Consider the following 22,272-nt stretch of genomic DNA (forward strand, 5'->3'; position numbering starts at 1 on the left):
CTTTAAAATGATAGCTGCACAAATGAAAATCTTTGCTGCACAAACCAGCACAAATGTAGCCGAGTTGATTGACACCCATTTCGTCTGATTTGAAGAAGGTGGGGGGGCTGGTTGACCTTTTGACCTTTACCCTTTCCTTAATATCTTCAAAACCGATGTAGCACAAACAAAAATCTTTGCTGCACAAACCAGCACAAACGTAGCCGAGTTGATTGACACCCATTTCGTCTGATTTGAAGAAGGTGGGGGGCTGGTTGACCTTTGATGACCTCTAAAAACATTTCTTTATATCTTTAAAATGATAGCGGCACAAACGAAAATTTTTGCTGCACAAACCAGCACAAACGTAGCCGAGTTGATTGACACCAATTTTGTCTAATTTGAAGAAGGTGGGGGGGCCAACTTCACTCAGGTTGATCCAACCTGTCCTTTTCAGCCATACTTGATGGATCCCTCTTAAACTCGTCTCTTATTTACTTAAATAGAAGGGTCCATATTTGGTTTTTCTCTTGAATTTAAATACGATCTTTGTAGTTGGTTACTACAGTTGAACTATATATTCATCTTGCCTGGGAATGCCTGTGTTTTCTTTGTGATTTTGTTTGCATTTAATGCAAGCTAAAACCAAGGAAGGGCTGAGGCTATTGGTGTTTTCACTTTATCTCTTGCTATTACTGCATAGTAAGAGATTTGTATTTGCATAAAATATTTCTGCAGTGTCCTTATAAACATACTATGAAATTTTCCTGGCTGCCAAAGCTAAAGCTCTGCTAATGCTAAGAAGTTAGCCATCATTAGTTCTGCAGTGTTTAAAAGATAGCTTGTTTTCTTCTTGCAAAAATTTACTGTGAGGTGCATACACAAGTAGTGATAAGTACTGGCACTTAACAGTACATGTGAGACTCACAAGGATCGCTAAAAAGCATCACACTCACTATTTCCTTTGTTTTTTGACGAGCTGCTAACCCTGGATGTGTCATCACCTTGCCTGTGGTCCATTTACCAAGTTGTCAAACCATGTTTGTTTTTCACACACAATTTTTAAAACATTATGTTTTGTTTTGTTTTTTTAAATATGTTTATCTTCTGCTAGTATTACCAAATTGTTGTTTGAACTCCTGGCAGCTCCTGGATTTTTGTATTAGTTTTTTTAATTTTTTTGTCAACTTTTAAAGATAATTTGGCCTCATTCCAATTCCTCAGAACAAACCTTGGCTCTTAAAAGTACATATTCACACTGAACTGTGATAGCCCTCCATTTGTCTAGCGGTTGTTGGTGTTACAATTTTATTTTACTTTGTCCTTAGATCACTAGTTTTACTTATTCTTTTTATCTGTGCTCAGTAGTTTATTTCGATGTTTTCAGCCTAAAGTTTCTTTACTGAAATCAATAGGAAGCTGAAGAATTTTGTTTATAGATTCCTGTATTTTGGAGAGAAGTTGTTTGTGTCTATGTGTCTAGTGCTGTTTGAGAACACCAGTGCACAAATCTACTCTATCTATTGTTCTATAAAATCACACCTCACCTGGTAACTATTCATTGGGAATTAACTGAGATTGAGAGGTTTGACTATGAATTCCCGATAATAATTTTATTTATAGCTTTCGGTAAAGGGAAAATTGTGTTGTAAACTTGAAAGACTAGATTTCAACATAGGTTTTTGGATTGAGCCAAACCAAACAAGAACTTCAAAACATTGAAAAATACAAACAAGCCCATCGGAAAGTTTATAGGATATTGATTGGTTTTCCCATTTAAATTATGAATAAACTGGTCTCAGCAGTTAGTGTGACAGCATATTTACACAACACTGAAATTGGGTCAATTCAGTGTTTCTCAACTCTCCACATGGAGTTATTGTACATACTCAACAGCATTTGAACAAAAAGTCTTGCTGTAGCAGACTTAAAATTCAAGAGATCGATCTTTTTGTTTTGGCTGTAAATGGTTTCTTACTCTGTGGTGAAATGTAAATTAAAGAATAATTTGACAACCTTAAGAAATGTTATAAGTAAATGTAGAAGCATTTCAACAGTGCTGTGTTTGTACAGTAGCCACACTGAGCAGAGACTACCAAAGAACTTCATAGTTCTTTATTACATATAAAGAACTATGACCATTTGGGTTTTCTTTCTTGGAAACTGATGGTCACAGTTCTTCATATGAAATAAAGAGCACAATTCTTTATTTCAAGAACTATGACCATCAGTTTCCCTGAAGAAACTGATGGTATCAGATTTTCAGTTTGACACTTCTAACATCAATTAGAAGTAAAAATTCATGTGCTTTGGACTTTCCTTTATGGGTTCAAATAAGAAAGCAATTTATAAAATGAGCTTGATAAATACATGAATCTGGAAAAAAATTGAAGCTGAACTGAAAGTTGTCCCTTTAGTAGACTAATGATCATTATGCAAGTGAAACCTTTAATGAAGGATTTGAAATTAAGGAACAAGATGTGTGTTTGCCATTATGACAGAAATGTTTTGCATAATAAAACAAATCATAATAAAAGGACCAGATGTGTATTATTTACAGAATAATCAGATGCAAAGAATTACAGGGACAAATAACTAAACCCACATGCAGCTTTGCATACTGATGTGGAAGCAACAAAGTGGAACTGTGGCTTAAGTTGTTGCCACGGGTACTGCAGCTTCCTCACACATTTCAGAAAGTCCCTCACAGGAACCCATAGACTAAGTTATGGATGGATGATATCCAGATTTTAAGAAAATAGTCAAATAGTAACAGCATAATCTTCATTATGACTATGTCTCTCGGCTGGCCTGGGAACGCCTCGGGATTCCCCCGGAAGAGCTGGAAGAAGTGGCCGGGGAGAGGGAAGTCTAGGCCTCCCTTCTGAAGCTGCTACCCCCACGACCCGACCCCGGATAAGCGGAAGAAGATGGATGGATGGATGGATAGTCTACATTATGCAGCATCACAAACTTGTAATTCCGTTGTTGTACAATGACAATTTGTAGAACTTGATAAAAGTAGTGTGATATTTTTACTGTAAAACCCATGGGAACCAGTTAGCATCAACAACATCTAAAACATTTGCAATGCTTGCAATTGACTGCAATATTTATAGACATATGTTAACATCGCTACTCGTACCATGACTTCCTGACTAACTTCTCTTTACACATCAATTAGCTTATGCTATGGCAATATAATGCAACAGTATGCAACCACACAGTTAATACATTTCAGATGCTCTCAGATTTTTAAACAAATAAGTATTCATTAGATTTATGTACACTGTAGATGCTATGAGATAAAATAAACTATAAACTTACGCCGATTAAGTTGGACAAATGTAAAAGACATTTTTTTACACAATAAAAGTAATTTGCTGTATGTGCGGTATTATTAATAATGTAAATGTTGCATTTCTTGGAGTTAAAGAATAGCAACAACAGCAACAAAAATCCACAGAAAAACAGAGCGCAAACAGAAGGTGGCCAAAACAAGGAAGCTACAATTTCTGTGGTTATGCTGACATGAAGTCACCTCCGGTGACAAAGTACAGACACCCAGTATGCAAAAGGGCTCTTGACACGGGCAGATGTAGCTCATTTCAATAACCTACGCTAACTTTAGACCCAGAAAATATCTCATATTTGTGAAAGTGTTTGGATGCTTACTGACTTTGTCAAAACTTGGAGTTACCACTCTGGTGGGATGAAGGATAGAGAGAGTTTCTAACGTTTTGCTGGGACTCCTAAAAACAGGCAGCAGCCAAATTTTTGACTACAAGGTAAGTCTACATGGAAAGCTAAGGTTACATCTCTTTTTGTGCTCATCATGAGGTTGTTGCCTTGTTCTCTTTATTAATATGTACAAGCAAGACACATTTTCAAAATATTCTTCAATAGAAAATTGATAATTTTTTGTTGTTGTAATTAGTGCTAATCTGGTGTTCGGGGAAAATTTATTGCTGCTTTTATTCACTTTTGATAAACTGACCAAGCAATAGTAAGGTTCTCTAAATTAGCTCTAAATTACATTTTATAAAATGTGTTTATTCAAATGATACCGACCCTTGCTGTAAGTCACTGACAATCTTACAACAGAACTGAGTACTGAGCTTTGAATATTTCCATTAAGAATTTGAACTCATGTAGAGTTGTACATTTCATATATATATATATATATATATATATATATGTGTGTGTGTGTGTGTGTGTATTTTTTTTCCGAAAATGTTAACGTAAATTTGTTAGATTTTTTTTCAATCAAACAAACTACAAGAGGATGGTGAAAAGAGAACCTTCAAAAGTAAAAACGCATTTTGAAATGATAAGATGTGTCAGCATCATTGCTTCATGAACAGAAGTGAATCTGCTTGTGGAAAAAAATACAAAAACTAAATAGACTGCAGAAAGGCCAACTTGACAAAACAGAATGCATCAGACTGAGAATAAAGAGGTAAATTAGTCTGGACGGTATAGCACATGTATAGGTTATAGGTTGCATTTGTAACAAATTACATTTTCACATTTTACACAAGAGGAAATATATAGCTGAATAACTTCCTATAGTACCATGCCTGCATCCTATTTTACCAAGATTTTTAGGTTATAAAAAGTCAACATTGACTCACAGATTATCCCCTTTTCTTCCCTCTCATTATAGCACTACCCATTTAACTGTTACACCAACTTCCTTTTTGTCTCTAACAATGGATTTTGTCTGAAACCTACTCTCTTTAGGATGACTTCCAGCGTGACCCCGCAGCAACTGTCTACCTCCATGATCACTCAGAACAACACACCAACCACTAAATCTGAGCCTGAATCTTCAGAGTTTCGCATTACCCTCATGGTCATCTACTCTGTAGTTCTGCTGTGCGGTACTGTCAGCCTGAGCCTGATGATGCACATCTTGAAGTCCAGTGCTGCATCTGCCACCTCCATTACCGTGTTTAATCTAATTTTTGCCCACTTCATCTTCCTTCTGACAGTGCCCTTCAGAATTTACTATTACGTAACCAACGAGTGGAAGTTGGGCATCGAGTGGTGTAAAACGGTGAGCGCGATGATCCACATTCACATGTATGTGTCTTTTTTGCTCTACATGATCATCCTCGTCACTCGCTTGTGGCCACACTACTGCAGGGCTAGGCAGGTGGAATCCTTAGGCAGAATGCAAGCACTCATTGGCAGTGTAGTGTTGTGGGTCATTGTGCTCATCGTAGTCTCTTGCATCATTTTTCGTTTTTATGGCAAGACAGAAGAAAATAAAAATTCCACTCATTGCTTTCATTTTGCAGAAAGCATGAATTCTGCCAAAGAGCTGAACTACATATTAAGCATACTGGTGATAGTGGTAGGTGTTGTGTTGACAGCCCTTCAGGCCAACGTCCTGTGGACTCTATACAAAAGGGATCGCCAGGGATGCAGGTCTCAGCAAGACTTTGGGGCTCAACTGAAGAGCCTCTGCTTCACACTGATCATGCTAATCTGCTTCGTTCCCTACCATAGTTTCCGGCTGTATTACATTGGGCAACCTGAGCTTGAACCTGTCAATGAAGTCTTACTGAGCCTGACCACTTTCAACTGTTTGGACATGTTGACCTTCTTGGGGAGGAGAACACTCCACATATGCTTAAGAAGTAGGACTGTGTGAACACAACGTCTACAATAACTGCAGATGTGCATACAGGAGACAAACTGATATAAGATGTTGGCATGTGTTTCTTTTTTATATTTCTTGTTGATCTACATGATTAGTGAATTTATTTGATATCAAATTATGATCATTTTGCCTGCTTCATTATCTAACCCAGCGTTTCCCAACCTTGGTCCTCAAGGCACACTGCCCTACATGCTTTAGAGGTTTCCCTGCTTTAATGTGCCCGATTCAACTGATTGCAGTTCAACAAACCCCTGTTAATCAGTCATCAATTAAAATCAGCTGGACTGAAGCAAGGAAATACCTAAAACATGCAGGGCAGTGTGGCTTGAGGACCAGGGATGCAGGTCTCAGCAAGACTTTGGGGCTCAACTGAAGAGCCTCTGCTTCACACTGATCATGCTAATCTGCTTCATTCCCTACCATAGTTTCCGGCTGTATTACATTGGGCAACCTGATCTAACCAATATTATTTCAGCTGATGATAATGATTATTATTATTATTATTATTATTGAAGAAATGCTTGCTTGTTGAATTAAAAAAAAATGTTTTCACCAGAGAGTATGAACTCAGGTCCAGTTTTGATATTGTATTTATGAATAGCATAAATGTATATGTTGCCAAGTAATAAATGCAGTCTGAAAACTACTTTGAACTTGACTCCAAAATAAATGAACTCCTGCCATCTGCTGGTTTTTATCTGTACTACACATTGTCCAGTCTGAGACTATGACAGGATCCTAGACCACTGAAGCTGATGAAGACATACAAAACAGATCCTTACTCAAAATATTATCACAATACACATTTTAAAGTTTGATGAAAAAATATATTTCTTTCCAACAGTTTTCTAAACAAAATCTAAAGTTTCTTGAATTATATATCTTTGTGCACTTTCTGTGTCACGGGGTCTGTGTCACCCGCACATCAGCACACTCACATTCACCTAGTGATGTTTCTCTTCTCTAGTTTTTATGGACCTGGGTTACTGTTTAACATCTCCACCCTAGCTTAAGTTTGTTTAGTAAATCGATCTTATGACAGGGCTATGATGGCGCCATCCAATGTGTCGCTCCATGAATTATTGGCAGCTCAGCTCTCCAGCCTTCCCTTTTAATGTTTCCCAACACTTTAAACTATTTTAAAACTCCATAAGCCCGATGGCCGACTGACGACTGCTCCCTGTCAGAGTACAGCAATACTACTGGATAAATGCACATATTAGACAGAAACAGCAACACAGGTAAGCCAAACTTTTTCTGTTTTGTATTTGCTTTGTTTTAATTTTTTTAAATTGGAAATATTTACATTTAGTAAATACATAAACTGTTAAGTCTTATATACCAAACGTTACCAGAATCTCTTAGTTTTGGTTGCAGTAAGTTCCTCAAATCATGTGGTTTTCTAATTTGAAAAAAAAAAGAGAAAAGAAATGGTGTGCGATGGTTCATTCGAACAAAGTAGAAGTGCTGCTTTAAAGTATCTCATGTAACGCAAGTATGCGAAAGGAGATAAGAGAGACTCACTTCGTCACAAAAGCTGTGCTGTAAAGATCATGTGATAACTCGTTTTACCCGAACAAGTCAAGGACATAAACAGGAACAAGATATTTCTCTCTTTGCTCTCATTTTACCTTCTCACTTTTACCAGGGATTTCAGCACAATCAAAACCAATGTGGATTAATCACCAGAGAAATAATGTTATTTCTATTGCTCCTATAATTTACCTTTTCTACCTCCATATAACACTACTTTTAATCTTGTGTCCACTTTGTATTGTTGTAAATAAATTACAAAGACAACTAGACTGTTGTTTATTAACCCTTGAGGTTATAGTATGAGATACGATTTTGGCCCCCCTTAACAGTCCATTGGCTTTTTCAAATATGGACATTAATTGCTATGCATTGTTTTAACCCGGTATTTTACTTAAAAATCTTTATTAGGACATTCACAATTACACAGATAATTTATGTAGTTTAGAATTAGTTTTAAAGTCAAAGGCAATAATGAAGCAAAGGTATAGTTAATCATCTTAAGATTTAGAGGCAATTACTTTTCTGAAGAACCTTCAACTATAGCTTTTTTTTCAGGAAGTTGTGGTTTTTTGCAACAGTGCCTGGCTGATCATTATGTGTGTCTTAAACTGTTAGTTTAAGTACAGGCGCTGGTATTATGGCAATTTCTCACAGACATTGCCTCTCGCTAAGGGTTTTATGGCAGCTGAGAGCTTTTGGTTGATAGGTGGAAGCAATGTATCTCATTTAGTCTGACTCCTGCACCAGGTCTTACCAGCTGAAATTAGATGTTTACGTACTGTTGCCAAGAAAAGTCACATTCATGGTTTTATATTAAGTCAGACAAGACTTCTCCTGTGTTAGTTCAGTGAGAAATAGCACATATATTTCTATTTACTAAATGTCAAAACAGTGAAGAAGATTTGAATTTATTTTAAACATACGGTTTCTCCAAAGCGTTTTGCACCAAATCCTGTGTATCACTTCAACACCGAATACCTCTTCTTCCATAAATGGTCTGTTGAGACTCCTAAGGTATTATTTATATGTAATTATTTGAACAGATAAACGTGACACCTTCAGACAACTGTGTTTGGACTCAAAGACAGATGAGATTTGCTGATGTTCACAATTTTCTTGTGTCCTTTGATTTCCTTGGATTTTTCCATGATGTCTCGCAGAGAAGTAGTTGTGTTTCAGCTGCAGCCTTGCAGAAATATTTACAGGTAGGCATCCATTAAAATCAAATGTGAATTAGAAGTGAACAAAATGGTGACATCAACATTTGGGCTCTTTCAAATTGTGATAAAGGCATTATAGTCTAAGTCTATTTAGACTTATGAATTCTGAAATTGCAGAAAATAATTAGTTTGTTCTTTTTCAGTACTTAATAAATAGAAATAACCAAGATCATCCTAGCTCATCTCTTACAGAATAGATTTAAAACATGATTATAAGTTTGAAGCCACTCTTTGCAAACTTGATGAGTCATGAGGCCTGGGTGTACCATCTAGTTAAATTATAATCCATTCACACTCCCTACCTAGAGCCTCCTGTCTAATCACCATATCATTTAACCCTTTTATTTCACCCCCCAATTTGCAGTACATGATAAAAATACTAATACAACTTAATTGTTTGTATAGTTTTTGCAGGGCTACTACTAACACCTCTCAACATTTTATTATGATATAAGACACAAAGTAGTTTATTACTGTGATGTGGACAATTAAGGATTCACAAATGAAAAATCTGAATAGTGCTGTGAAGGTTTGTAATACATTCCCCCAATATGTTGTACAATCACCATTTGCTGCAATTATACCTGTAAATAGTTTGAAGTATGTCCCGACAAACTTCGTACAAATTTGTCTAGTTGTTGTTTTCAACATAGCTCATTCTCAGACAGATTGGATATATTTAATCTGTGAATATAGACATTCAAAGTCTTGCCATGGATTCTCAATTGGAAATAACGTATGATTTTAGACTGAACAAATTTAACGTAGATATACTTAAAGATTAATAGACCCAGTGTATCTCTGGTTCTATGATCATCCTGCCGTGGGGAGGATCCTCCAAACTAAGTTTTTTTTAATTTTTTTGTGTTACCCTGTGTCTGTCTCCCATCAACTCTGACCAGTTTCCCTATCCTGCTCAGGAACATCATCCTCACAGCATTTTGATGTAATCCAAGAACTTCCGTTATTTGCTCATCTAAGCAGAGTACCTTTCTCAATGCATTTCATGTGTCCCTTAAATGGAACATGAAATGCAAAATGTAGCAAATGGGCCACCTTTCTTATCACTCTCTAATAACAATTCAAGAATCTTGCTATGTTTTAGTTAGATTGCACAAATAGCAATGATCTGCCTCTCTTCCTGAGTGGACAGATCTGTTTTCTATGAGATCTTTAAAGCTTAGGATACTGCTGTTCAGAGTTTTGTTTGCAAAACTTTTAAAAGCCACACTACTTTATTTCCACTTCAAGAATATGTGTCATTTTGTGTGTCACCATAAAATTCATAAAGGTTTCTGGTTGTAATGTGACAAAATGGAAAAGGTTTCAGGCATAAACTTTTTCACATCTTTACCCCAGACTTTCCTTATGTTTGCCTTGGCTTTCATTATGATGTTTGTTCTCTAATGTTCCCTAAGAAACCTCTTATGCCCTCACACATTAGCTGTATTGATATTGTTAAACATTTGTGGACCCGATTAGCTAATCAAGCGTTTAATAGTAAAAGGACGACAAATACTTATGCATGCCATGCTGTTCAGAGTTTTGTTTGCAAAACTTTTACAAGCTATGCTACTTTATTTCCACTTCAAGAATATGTGTCATTTTGTGTGTCACCATAAAATTCATAAAGGTTTCTGGTTGTAATGTGACAAAATGGAAAAGGTTCCAGGAGAGAAAATACTATTAGCAGAAAAAATAACTAATATGTATTACAAAGCAATTTGTGATAATATGCATTCTGATGTGGTTCCTTACTGTGACATTATATTACCCTCTTCCTTGCTGAAACACTCCTTTAATTTTTTTTCTGACTGACCAACTCATTTCAGATGTAGAGCATCAAGTCATCCATATCATCATCTTATCTTTTACAATCTTCTTTGTCACAATGCCCGAAACTGATTGCCTCTAAAACACACAGTAAGATTTAGTGCAATGAAACCTTCCATGTAAAATGGGTGGGTGAGACTATTGAACTGGTTTATGTCTTGGGAGCTATTCAGTGTGTTTATTATGCCTCTGCCCTAAAAGATGAACCTGAGAGGACGGTCATTCTACTCATGATTTACACTTTTGAATTTGTTCTTGATCAAATTTGGTGAAGTGGGTGGGAAGTGCATCAGAGACAGAATAGCCAGGAGCCTGTTTTCAAGTTGTTGTTTTTTTTTTTGCTCATCTCAGATTACACTTTGAGTGCAAGTCAAAAAGACATAACTACAAGTAAAATCAGGTTTTAAGTAAATGCAGGGAATAACTTCTGCTTACCAAATTCTATGAATGGAAACACTTAAGTGTAAATCTCGGGTGTGTGTGTGGATGTGTGTTTTTGTCTTGGAATTAATGGAAGTTATCAGTGTTCTCCACTTTTTATAGACTATATCTGCTGAGGTGATAATGCTGTAATACCAGTATTGATTAGATTATAAATCCCTGGAACAACACACACACACACAAACACAAATCTCTACATGCATACACACACACACACGCACACACCTCCCCCTCTTACTATCTTCAAAGGGGCTTTACATTGACTTCCATTCATTTTTCATTCATTTCTATTGCAGAGCTCTGGTGCTTACACTAAACCTAATTATTACTATTACTATGACAATGACTAACCCTAAACTTAACCTAAGCTCAATTCACACCATAGTCCTAAACCTAACCTATAGCCCAAAAACAGAACCTCTACTTATGGGAACTTAGCTTTGGGGCCCATAAGGTGCAGTTGGTCCCCACATGCAGTATTTGTAAGAAAAATGGCCCTTACACTGTATCAAAAACAAGACCACATACACATACACACCCCTACACAAATAAATAATTAGCAGACAGTATTCACATTATGCATACTTTGATTCATAAAGACAAAAAGTCGAAGACTGGACAACAGAAACTGGTCGAGGAAATTTCTCCTTTACAACTGTCCATTTCTTTCTGTGATAAGTGTGTAAGTGGAGAGTAGATAAGTAAGGTATAATAAGGTGAGAAGTCTTAGCTCTAGCTCCACCTTTTCTTGCGTTCATGGCCCAATCAAATCACAATATAGACCTGTTAAGTGAGGGATCTCCCCTGTTGAATGTGTGGGAGTTAGATGAAACAGTGGCAAGAAAACAGAAGCAAAGACAAATTGTGAGAAGCTACGAAGACAGAAAAAAAAAGAAAAACGCAGCTCAGCTTGAAGCAGGAATGAAGTATCCTGCAGCTCCTCAGAATAAATCTCTGTTAGATATGGAGGTGGCCAACTACTGCGAAGGCCTGGATCCATCATACAGCACACTAGGGTTTGAGAATGCAGAGGTTCTCTATGCAGGAGGAGGTAAGTGAGTTTTCATGCAGACACTTAAATACGGAGGCACATACATACTGAGAATCCCATAAATGTCAAACTTGGTTTTGAGACATTGTGATAGCATATACACATAACACAGCTATACACTCATTTCTATTCACAGGTAATGACACTACTGAGGAGTATGACTTCTCACTGATACAGTGTCGCGAAGCAAGATAGATAAAAGTTTGCTGCATAAGAGGTCATCATGTTCAGAACCAGATGAGGAAATATTATTCGGGAAGACATTTAATAACAGAGAAGCTAGATAAGCTGATTTCAATGAGTTAGTATTTTGAAAGAAGGAAGTGTGTTTTTCATTAATTTTATCAAACTTGCCAATGTGTGAATTAACTTAAGAATGCTGCACTTTAATGCAGAAGCTGTGCTGGGTTGAGCAAATTTAAACTATTCAATAAATCGATTTGAAGTAGATCACTGAGTGAAAAGGTATTTCAGCATTTTTCACCAAGTAAATCTCAACCTTTTGTGTACATAGTAAGCTATCCTGTTTTCTGTTAGTTTCTCTTTATTATATCTATTATTTAATTAAGCAAAATAAGAGTATATGTGATTATATACTTGAGGGTAGAGGGATGGTCCTTCCCTTACACTGGTGTTTTGTTTTTTTCAATAAGAGATTTTTTTGTTTTTGTTTTTAATCTACAGACAGAAAAAAGAAGAATACTGGGCCATTAAATTACAAATAATTATTTACTGCAAACACTCAAGTGGAGAACCATTGCTTTTAATATGTATGCGTTATTAAAATTAAAGGCTTTGATGTTTTATCACAACCTTATTGTTGAGTTTACTTCTTGAAATATTTTGTTTGACATTATTTTACATGTCTCATGCCTTAGCAAATATGTGACATTAGACAGTTGGATAATTTTATTAACTTTACATGTCATGTGTTCATTTACACACTTATTGGCTCAAATTTTTTAAAATGTATTTTAGCAAACTACAAAACCTGCTTACACGGCAAGACAAACACAAAAAAACCCACTAAAATGAAACTCACGCAGACTTGTCAATCTTTGTAGGTTCATATCCATATTAGGGTTGATCTGATTTGAGCACACATATTACATCACACAGCACTGCACCCAAGTTAATCAAATACGCCCAAGTTACATTATTTTAAGTTGGGCGTAAGGTGTCGGGAATACTCAGCATAGTGTTGCTATGTACGAGTCGCCCAGCAACACCTACACAAGAGAGGATTTTACGGTAGAGTGCAACGCCCATTGCTTTCTCTGTGAAAACCAACAAACACAGCCTAAGTTTCTTTCTATATCTCTTTTTGTGCTTTTCTGTCACACAGTAAAAAAATATATACATATATTTCCCCAGAAACTGATGATCTTGCTTGTAGAGCTCCTTGTCGCTGATATTTAGTGAAATAAAGTTAGTTGAAGACATGGGTCATAAACATGGTTTGTTGAAGAATAGGAACACTCCTCTGTGATGTCACCTTAGTTTTTGAGCTGAGTTAGTCAAACATTAACTCAAACATTGTTGGGAGATCATGGAGTACAACTGAGTGAGATATGAATGGAACTCTAAAGATTTGTATCTTGATGCTCATCAAGGTTCCCCACTTTAAATAACTTGGTATCTTGGAACTATATAATAAGCACTAAAGGAATGTTTAATGTGCAAGAAACAAGAATAATTACGGCATCAGCTACCATAATAAATGCTAAAAAATAATGCTGCTATTTTGTTTAGCACTTCAGCTAAAGAATTTATTTAACATGGTACCATAACCGTAACCCTAGCCCTAAACTCTTTGATTTAGTTCACACTTTGGTTTCATACACAGACAAATCAAATCACTGTATAAGTACCAATATACAATGTTTTCTATTCTTCATTTGTTTGCAATTTACAGATGTGTGTAAAGCATGAGTAAAAATATGCCTGTATGTTGTGCTTTGCAGACAGTATGCCAACAGAACCAAGCCACTCTGGTCCAGATGGGCTGAACGCTAACTGCGCAATCTGTGGAGATAAAGCCACAGGAAAACACTATGGCGCTTCTAGCTGCGATGGCTGCAAAGGCTTCTTTAGACGCTCCATACGAAAAAGCCATGTGTACACCTGCCGGTAAAGACAACCAAGGCATACCATATGGGCACATGTTTGAACAAATAAAATATGCAATAATAAAACCTGGAGGATTAATACTTATTTTTTGGTCAAAACATATTGACTTGGCACCTTTCAGTACAACATGGGATGTCATCGTGAATCAAATGCTGTTCTGTAGAGTCAGGCCATATTGTTGTTTATCATGTACAGGTTCAGCAGACAGTGTGTGGTTGACAAGGATAAGAGGAACCAATGTCGCTTCTGCAGACTCAACAAATGCTTTAGAGCTGGCATGAAAAAAGAAGGTAAGATTTCAAAAATGACTCACGTTTGCAGCTCCTCACTTATACAGTATTATTGTAGAAAATATCCACATTATTGTAGAAAATACAGCCACTGCAAGAAACATTGTTGTCATGGAATCTCAAAGCTTCATGAAGATAATCAAAATTGGCTTAGCCATAAAACAAGGGAAGACTTTGTGTGTGTGGTGTGTGCATTTATGAGGGGTATAACCTTGGCGCAGAATTTTATGACACCTAATCCTGTGATACTGAAACATGTTGTTCTGTACTGCAACTGGTTAACGTTTGACTTCCTATTGCTGATCCCAGCATCTTCAGTGATTTTCCTAAATATCAACTATTATTTTTCTTTAGGACCCCACCTTAACTTTTTACACTAATGAATTAGTCCAAGTCTAAATGTTAAAATTAGTACAATAACTTTTGCATGTTTAGAAGTAAAAATTGCTGTTGAATTGCCTGGTATTATTATCTGTTGTTCTCTTTGGTTTTCTTTTTGTTTTACTTCTTGTTCACGCATGTGCAAGCAATAACCTCAGCTCTTATATTTTAGCTGTACAGAATGAGAGAGATCGGATCAGTTCCCGAAGAGTCATCCCAGATTCTCAAGACCTTCCACCCATTACTGTCTTAGCACAGGCAGAGTCATTATCCCAGCAAGTAAGAATGTCCTGCTTATTTTATTATTCCTGGAATAAAGGTCTGCAATGCATCGGCAAAACATTTTTTGATTCTGTCATGTTGCATCCACAAACTTCAGTGCATTTTATTGACATTTTATTTGACAAACACAAAATACTTCTAAATTGCGAAGTGTAGGAAAAGAAGACATTTCTTATGTTCTGCTTTTACAAAGAAGCATGAAATGTATGATGTAAATTTGTATACAGCTCGAGTAATATGTAATTCTTTGCTGTAGTTATAGTCGCCATCCAATCTTGGCTTAGACTCTAAATTGGATTCACTTCTTGACTTTGATTGGAATGATCTAGACTTTGCTGCTGATCTAGCTTTATTATGTTCAACTCTACTCCAGTCTCAACCCTTCTGTAGTTTCAAACAGGTTTTCTTCCAATATTGACAGTTATTTATCTTCATTCATATTCCCATTAACTCTGGAAGCCTATATTTTTTATTAATACATCATCATGTGTGTTAAGACCCTACTATTTTTTTCCCTGCAGATCATCACTCCTGTAGGACTAGTAGACGTATCGAATGTGAAATCAGCCACTGTAGGGGATGTATGTGATTCTATGAGGCAACAACTGTTGGTTTTGGTGGAATGGGCCAAATATATTCCTTCCTTTGGCGAGTTGCCACTGGATGACCAGGTAACAAGTCATATAAGTGAGCTTAATTTGTATATAGCTTGTACTAAGTCATATATATGCAGTGATCTCATGTCGTTTAAAAAATACTGAAGTGAAACCTAGAGTAGAACACATAATATTAATCAGATATGCTGGTATTTTTCTATTAAACTTATTTCGCTTTTCCTTGTGTGAAAAAAAAAGGATTTACTTTGCAAAATGCTGCAGAGCATTAGCATTTTTACAATGATGGTATGTTATCTCTAACCCATTTCTGTAGCCTACGACAATGCACAGCACCATACAAGCAAGGAAAAGAGAATAATCGCTGCTCTGCTTATTAATTTTTTTTTTTTTTATTTTGTCTGTGCGTGCGTGCGCGTGTGTGCGCATGTGTTTCCAGGTGAGCTTGCTCAGGGCTCATGCAGGTGAACATCTCTTGCTTGGGGTTGCCAAAAGGTCAATGCCATTCAAGGACTTTCTCCTTTTAGGTAGGAAATGACGACATATTTTTCTCACTGTTTGGTTGTGACCATGTGTCTCAGCACTAATATGTATGAGGCCTGGGAATAATTAACTAAAGCTTTCTGTTTTTGAAATGTAACCTCAAGGTTGTCCTTTGTAAGAGAAAAAAATAAATATATCATTAATTACTTAGAAAATAGGATACTGTACACACAGTTGTAATCTACAAACACTTGCACATATTTTATGCAATGCCATACTTCTTTGACCTTACAAATTACCATTTAGCTTTGATGCAACAACTTAAATAGGACCTCTCAAGCAATAACAAACCACTCATGTACACACCAGAACCCAACCCATACCTGCTCAAATACGTTTCTACCCCAGTCAACTCTTCTCCACTAACTTTGCCAACTGTTTCTGCAGGTAATGGCTGTGTGATACACAGGAACGGCCCTGAACCTGAGATTTGCAGAGTTGCCAGCAGAATATTAGACGAACTGGTCCAGCCCTTCCAAGATATTCAGATAGATGACAACGAGTATGCAGCTCTCAAGGCAATTGTCTTTTTTGACCCAGGTAATAACTAAATGCTACATCCACTAGCAACTGATTATAAAGCTTATGGCACATACTGTATGTTTCAGATACTTAAGTATTTGCTGAATACGGCTATAGATAATCCATTCATCAAAAAAAACATACTTCTTGGACTTTACAAACTCTTTAATTCAACAAAATTATTCAAGTAGGGCCTCCCAAGGTGGAAGACGCACTTGATAAATCTGTACTAATTTGAAAGTCTTTAATAAACAATTGAGCAACATTTCACTTCAATTCAGTTGTTCTTTCCCTTTTTGGACAATAGAAAAAAAAAAGAGTTCTATGTCAGATGTTGAAACCTTGGGAGATTATTTTATAACCAATCAGGGGTTTCATTTGTTTCATAACTTTATTCCTAACCTGTCTGGTGCTCCTTAGTCTTCATTGGACTGTTCACACGCTAATGACTTCTGATAAATCTCCATGGCCTTCACAGAAAAACAGTGGATAAATTACTCTAGTTACTAAATAAATGTAGTCTAGATGCAAATTAAAGCTGTCCTCTAAATTAAAGGATTGTGAATTCTTATAAATGCAACTCCCTCTTTTCAGATTTTAATTAGCAAAAAAGCAAATTAATTCATATATTATTGTACTTACACTTCATAATTATGCACATTTGTGTTTGTCCATTCCTTTAAACCCCAATGAAATACATGAAAGTATGTGTTTATGATGTAACCAAATGTTGGAAAGGACACTTGATTTTTTTCTACTGCTTGTGCCAATAGATGTCACTGTTACATACTTTATTTTTGCAGAAAAAAATCATATGTTGGAAGTTGATATTTTTAAAAATACCACCAACAACTGGCCATGAAATGAAATATTACCTTTGACAAAGACAAAGTAGTGTATTCAGTATAATTTAATAAAATGTACAATTACAAAAAATGAAAACAAATAGTAAAATAATGAATGATGGATTTTATTGATGGTGTAACTACGTTGTTAGAAACATGGAAAAAAAAAATTATTTAATCATAAATCTATTGTTATTTATGTCGTATGTTTCCCCTCATAGTTAGATTCCAATCTCTCCAATCCCTACACACGAGCTCTATCACCGCCCTGATCATGTGTTAACCCTTTCTCCCTCCTTCTGTAAATCCCCTCATTTTGCCTCCATACACCAGTTTAACAATAATCATTCCATCAGTTCTACCCATATCCTCAATTTTATCCCTGGTCTTTCTTTTTTTTTTCTTTCCTGTCCTTCAATCATGTCCTCCCCATGTCTATTTACCTGTCTCTTCAATGCTTTGCTTTCTAATCTCCAGATGCAAAGTCGTTGCGGGACCCAACAAAAATTAAGACTATGCGTCTTCAGGTAGGTTTGCTATTTAATCTTTGAAATTACTGTAAGTCTGTAGTTAATTATTTTACATTTATTATTATTATTATTATTATTATTATTATAGCAATTTTAATCTTATCATTTAGGATGTATTCTAATTTGTATTTGAAGGGCAACCGACTTTTACTGTCATTAGCCACGTAACTTTACATAGATAAATATTTGCTTTGGATTTCAAACTTAAATTTGGAGTTTTTGTCACAGTGGTGAATGTTGGCGTGTGTATGCGTGTGTTCACAGGTTCAGATGAGTCTGGAAGACTATATAAACGACCGTCAGTACGACTCCAGGGGTCGTTTTGGAGAGCTCTTACTGCTGCTTCCCACCCTGCAGAGCATCACCTGGCAAATGATTGAACAGCTCCAGTTCATTAAGCTATGCGGCCTGGCCAAGATAGACAACCTGCTGCAGGAGATGCTGCTGGGAGGTAGGCCTGAGCTAGTGTTTGCGTTTGTAATTCTGTAAACAAATAGGGTGACCTTCAGCAAAGCGAGTCCTGGTGCCTCAGAGAGGTGAATATGGGGAGCCACATGAGGGATTGTGGAAACGGGGAAAAGTATTCCTGCTCAGCAAAGTTCTCTAAGACATATAAATATACGCAACTAAAAAGTAAAAAAAACAACAAAAAACAACACTGTACCGAAGAACAGTGTAACTTTGCATAGCTCTCATGTATAATAGGCAAAACAGAAATAGACCAACTTTGCCACACAATGTGATGCGAGGGACATTTGCACACACATCTAGATGTGTATAAATATTAAGCTAGAAAGCATCAGCTATATTTTAAGGAGGGCTATGTCAAATAGTTCAAACATAATATGGGGTCTGATGTAAAAAGTCATCTGAAAACATGCCCCGCAGCTTTCACCACTCATGGAAAAATAAACCCTCATGGATGTGAAAACTTGACTTAGATGACAGTGTACAGAAAGAGCTGCATTTTTCTTGTCAGAATGTGTAATGACTTTCTACAAAAACTGTAACAACAACAACAGCAGCAAACTTTCTCCTATTCTAAAATTGTTGGAATAATATATTTAGGAACCCAAAAATGAAGGTTTCTATAGTGTATTTTACCTTCAAAAATTGATTAAATAAGTAATGAACAAACATGTACTCTCTATATTAGAATTACATCTATGTTGCCTTGCAAAAGTACCCAAACACATTTTGTCACATTAAAATAATACTAAAAAACAAAACAAAACTTCAAAATGAAACATCAAACCAAAGTGGTGTTTAACTGTGAAGTAATGTGTAAAGTGATATTTGTAAGTCTTTTTTTTTTTCTTAATTTTTTAATGTATTGCATTTATTTCCATATAACGTCCCTGCTGTCAATGTTTTTTTTAAATCAAGTTGTTTTTGGTGTATGTCTCTGCTAACTTTAAACACCTAGAGAAAGGAATATGTTTTTAAGTCTTGCCACAGATTATGATTTGGATAAAGATCTAAACTTTGACAGATACAGACATATTGTTTAAACCATTAAACCTCTGGATGTCTAGTTAGATCACTGTTCTGTTAGAAAGTGAACCCCTGACACAGACTGAAGGCTTTTTCAGCCCCTAACCGCTTTTTCTTCGTATGTTTATCTCCATCCACTGACCAGCATTACATTCCCTGCTTTAAAAAAAACAAAACAAAACAAACAAAAAAAAAACATTACCACAGCAAACTGCTCTATTGCCACCACTAATTTTTATTGTAAGGATTGTGAGATGAGGAAGCATCAGCTCAGGTGACTGGGCATGTCTTGCTAGGTTATGATTACACGTTGTTCACTGACACTCTCTAACGTTCCTTTCAATCATTCCCAGAAAAGCTGCATTTATGTTCATAGCTAGGGATAATAGTTCATTGAGAGTGTTTCAATGTACAGTGGGCCGCATTGAAATGAACAACACATTTCTTAGATTTTTGTTAATAAAAAGCCATTTTTCTTTTTAAACCCACTTCACATTTTCCACATGCACTACTTTGTGGCGGTCTATAACATCACTGAAATACATTCAGATTTAGAGTTGCAACATAACCAAAAGGTAAAAATTTAAAGGATATAAATACTTTTGCAAGGCATGGCAGTTCATTCCTGAAAAGACAAATTGAGTTCCAAATTTTGATATTGACAAAAATGTTGATTCTGAAATGCATTGACTTGAATAGTGAGGCTAAGAGAGTGGATTATTCAGCAAACTGCTTTCACAAGCTGCTTACATATTTAACAAACCTATAATAATTCTGAATGTATTTTTGTTAGTTAACTGCACCTCTTCAGTTTCTTTGTGTTGTATGTTCAGGGCTAACAACAGAGTCCAGCCACCTTCACCATGCGGCACACACCCAGTTGGCCCAGGACCATGTGACTGGACACACCCTTGTCATCAGTACCATGCCTGCTGCTCACATTCCACAAATAGGTAAGAAAAATATCCCCAAAAACAAGCACTAGGCATACTGAGGACAAACCTATATCAAAATTACTAAATGTTCTAACATGATTTCTGCTCATTCTGCAGCTTCACCTGAGACTCCCATCCCATCGCCACCACAGGGTCCCACTACAGAAATGTACAAACATTTCCCTCAGCCTCATTGTCCTCCTGCCAGCCCCTCACCTTCTACACAGACAGACCCCTGACTCCTTCCTGCCGTATGACAGAGTCTTTCATAAAATCAGTTTTTTTTTTCTTGGATGCATAGTTTATTATACTGATGTGAAAGTTAGGAAGGCACTCCTTATTCAGAATGTGTCTTAAAGACTTCCCACTGCCTGTTCCCCCTCCTCAGTGTTACAGCAACAATGGTCTCAGAATAATTGCCTGCCTTTCAAAGGTAAGCTTTTATTCAAATGTAAACCCTCACAAGTCTATATCTTTCAACAAAAGACCAGACAGAGGAGCTTCAGCTGCAATGATGAGAGGACGCAGAGCAATTTAGGGGCTCATTTAGAATCCAGCTGGTGTTCCACCCAGCTCTGACCATTTGGATCATTCCAATAGTCATCTCACAGTGGTAGGAATGATGTGTGTGAGTAAACTGTAATGATGGCTTAGCTGTAACTTCATTAATTGAACAGCCTTACATGACAACAGGCTCAGTCATCTGATAAAATGTATATATTTTGAGCAACTATTGCTCATGGTTTCCAGGCTTTGAAAGACAAATTTTCTGGACATTTTCTTTGGTAACGCTGATTTGTCTGAATGAAGTAGAATGGAAAATAAAAAGAACAATTCTGAGTGTGAGATATGTTAATGAGGTATACATTTTTGAGCAGAAACCTTAATTTAGCTGCTTTTGAATTATTCCAATATTTGCTCATCAGCTATCCATCTAACCCATATGTTTAAAAACAAAAATAAGAAAGCACACAAGTCTTGGAGCTTTGGAGTTTATGTAAATGATTTAACTGAAAGTGAAGAACAGATGAGCTGTCAAAGTGATCTGTTGCCTGCCACAGTCTCCAAATCCAGCCAGCTTGGCTCTCTGACTTGACCTGACCCAAAACTGGATTTGCACGCAAAGTAGATTAGATAAAAGACAAATGGTTCAACATGAAACAGCACAGTGTAAAAAAAAAAAAAGTAAAACATATTAAATCACAAAAGAATTTGCAAATTTCAGAAGTAGATCATTCTTTGTTTAAATTGATTTCAATTTGTTAACTAAGTGATCAGCAAACTAGCAGAAGAGACTGGCTTACTGAATAAATATGAACCCCAACAAAAGACGGCTGCTAACAACATAGTGCATTTTTCTACATAATACAATAGCATAATTATGAAAATAGTAGAGTAAATGGTGAGCAAGGTCTGCACAGTTAATAAAGAGGTTTGTTTATTTTACTTCTTATATCTGAGTACATTAATGTGATGACAATAAGTAGCACTGAGTTTCAGGCCAATGCTCTGAGATTTGTATAGCCACAGCTCCAATTCTTAGCCAGATTGTTTTAATATACACAACCATGTTCTGAGGTAAGGAATTGTTGTCATTTTATTTTGGAAACTGTAGATTGTCACAATTTAACCTTTTTGTCAAATACTAATATGAGGTTGTGCCCATTTTATATTTATCTCCTATTTAGAGTTGCCTCTGTCTCCAATGTAAAATAAACTGAGGTAGCTATAAATTCAACAAAATAGCTCATTCATCTTTACAGTTGTTGCTGGGTTAGTCTTGGTTTTGATTTGTTTCTCTAAATGTCTTAGTTGATAATATTTTTTTAAATGCCTGTTTCTGTGTACAGTTTATCATACATAAAAAAACAACAACAACAAAAAACTGCTGTTCAGTTGTATATATATAAACAACTGAACAGCATGTATCACAACATTAAAATGTAACATGTGAGACCTTCTCTCAGACCAATTTATC

General features: G+C 36.2%; 2 protein-coding genes across 4 annotated transcripts; both read left to right on the forward strand.

Moving 5' to 3' along the window:
- The first annotated feature begins 3,562 nt into the window (after positions 1-3,562).
- gpr141 (G protein-coupled receptor 141) lies at positions 3,563-6,321 on the forward strand. Of its 2 annotated transcripts, XM_023326066.1 has the most exons (3): positions 3,563-3,767; positions 4,723-5,412; positions 5,992-6,321. In XM_023326066.1, the coding sequence occupies exons 2-3, from the start codon at positions 4,724-4,726 to the stop codon at positions 6,158-6,160; spliced, it is 858 nt and encodes a 285-aa protein (XP_023181834.1). In that variant the 5' UTR covers positions 3,563-3,767; position 4,723; the 3' UTR covers positions 6,161-6,321. The 2 variants fall into 2 exon arrangements, with proteins under 2 accessions (XP_023181834.1, XP_014325838.1); XM_014470352.2 differs by lacking the exon at positions 5,992-6,321 and having other exon boundaries at positions 4,723-5,887.
- Positions 6,322-6,690: 369 nt separating this feature from the next.
- On the forward strand, positions 6,691-21,516 carry LOC102230280 (hepatocyte nuclear factor 4-gamma-like). Of its 2 annotated transcripts, none has more exons than XM_023326655.1 (11): positions 6,691-6,888; positions 13,693-13,858; positions 14,054-14,148; positions 14,702-14,808; positions 15,333-15,482; positions 15,865-15,952; positions 16,356-16,508; positions 17,813-17,862; positions 18,130-18,316; positions 20,193-20,312; positions 20,412-21,516. In XM_023326655.1, exons 1-11 carry the CDS (start codon positions 6,858-6,860, stop codon positions 20,531-20,533), a joined length of 1,269 nt encoding a protein of 422 aa, XP_023182423.1. In that variant the 5' UTR covers positions 6,691-6,857; the 3' UTR covers positions 20,534-21,516. The 2 variants fall into 2 exon arrangements, with proteins under 2 accessions (XP_023182423.1, XP_014325829.1); XM_014470343.2 differs by lacking the exon at positions 6,691-6,888 and adding an exon at positions 11,478-11,728.
- The last annotated feature ends 756 nt before the right edge of the window (positions 21,517-22,272 follow it).

This window comes from Xiphophorus maculatus, chromosome 21, assembly GCF_002775205.1.
Source record: "Xiphophorus maculatus strain JP 163 A chromosome 21, X_maculatus-5.0-male, whole genome shotgun sequence".
NCBI lineage: Eukaryota > Metazoa > Chordata > Actinopteri > Cyprinodontiformes > Poeciliidae > Xiphophorus > Xiphophorus maculatus.

Excerpts from the sequence above, each read along its gene's own strand:
- gpr141 (XM_014470352.2), top strand. The coding sequence starts at position 4,724 with ATGACTTCCAGCGTGACCCCGCAGCAACTGTCTACCTCCATGATCACT.
- LOC102230280 (XM_014470343.2), top strand. The coding sequence starts at position 11,599 with ATGAAGTATCCTGCAGCTCCTCAGAATAAATCTCTGTTAGATATGGAG. Across the intron at positions 13,859-14,053 it reads AGCCATGTGTACACCTGCCG|GTTCAGCAGACAGTGTGTGG; the intron begins GTAAAGACAACC and ends TATCATGTACAG. Across the intron at positions 14,809-15,332 it reads CAGAGTCATTATCCCAGCAA|ATCATCACTCCTGTAGGACT; the intron begins GTAAGAATGTCC and ends TTTTCCCTGCAG.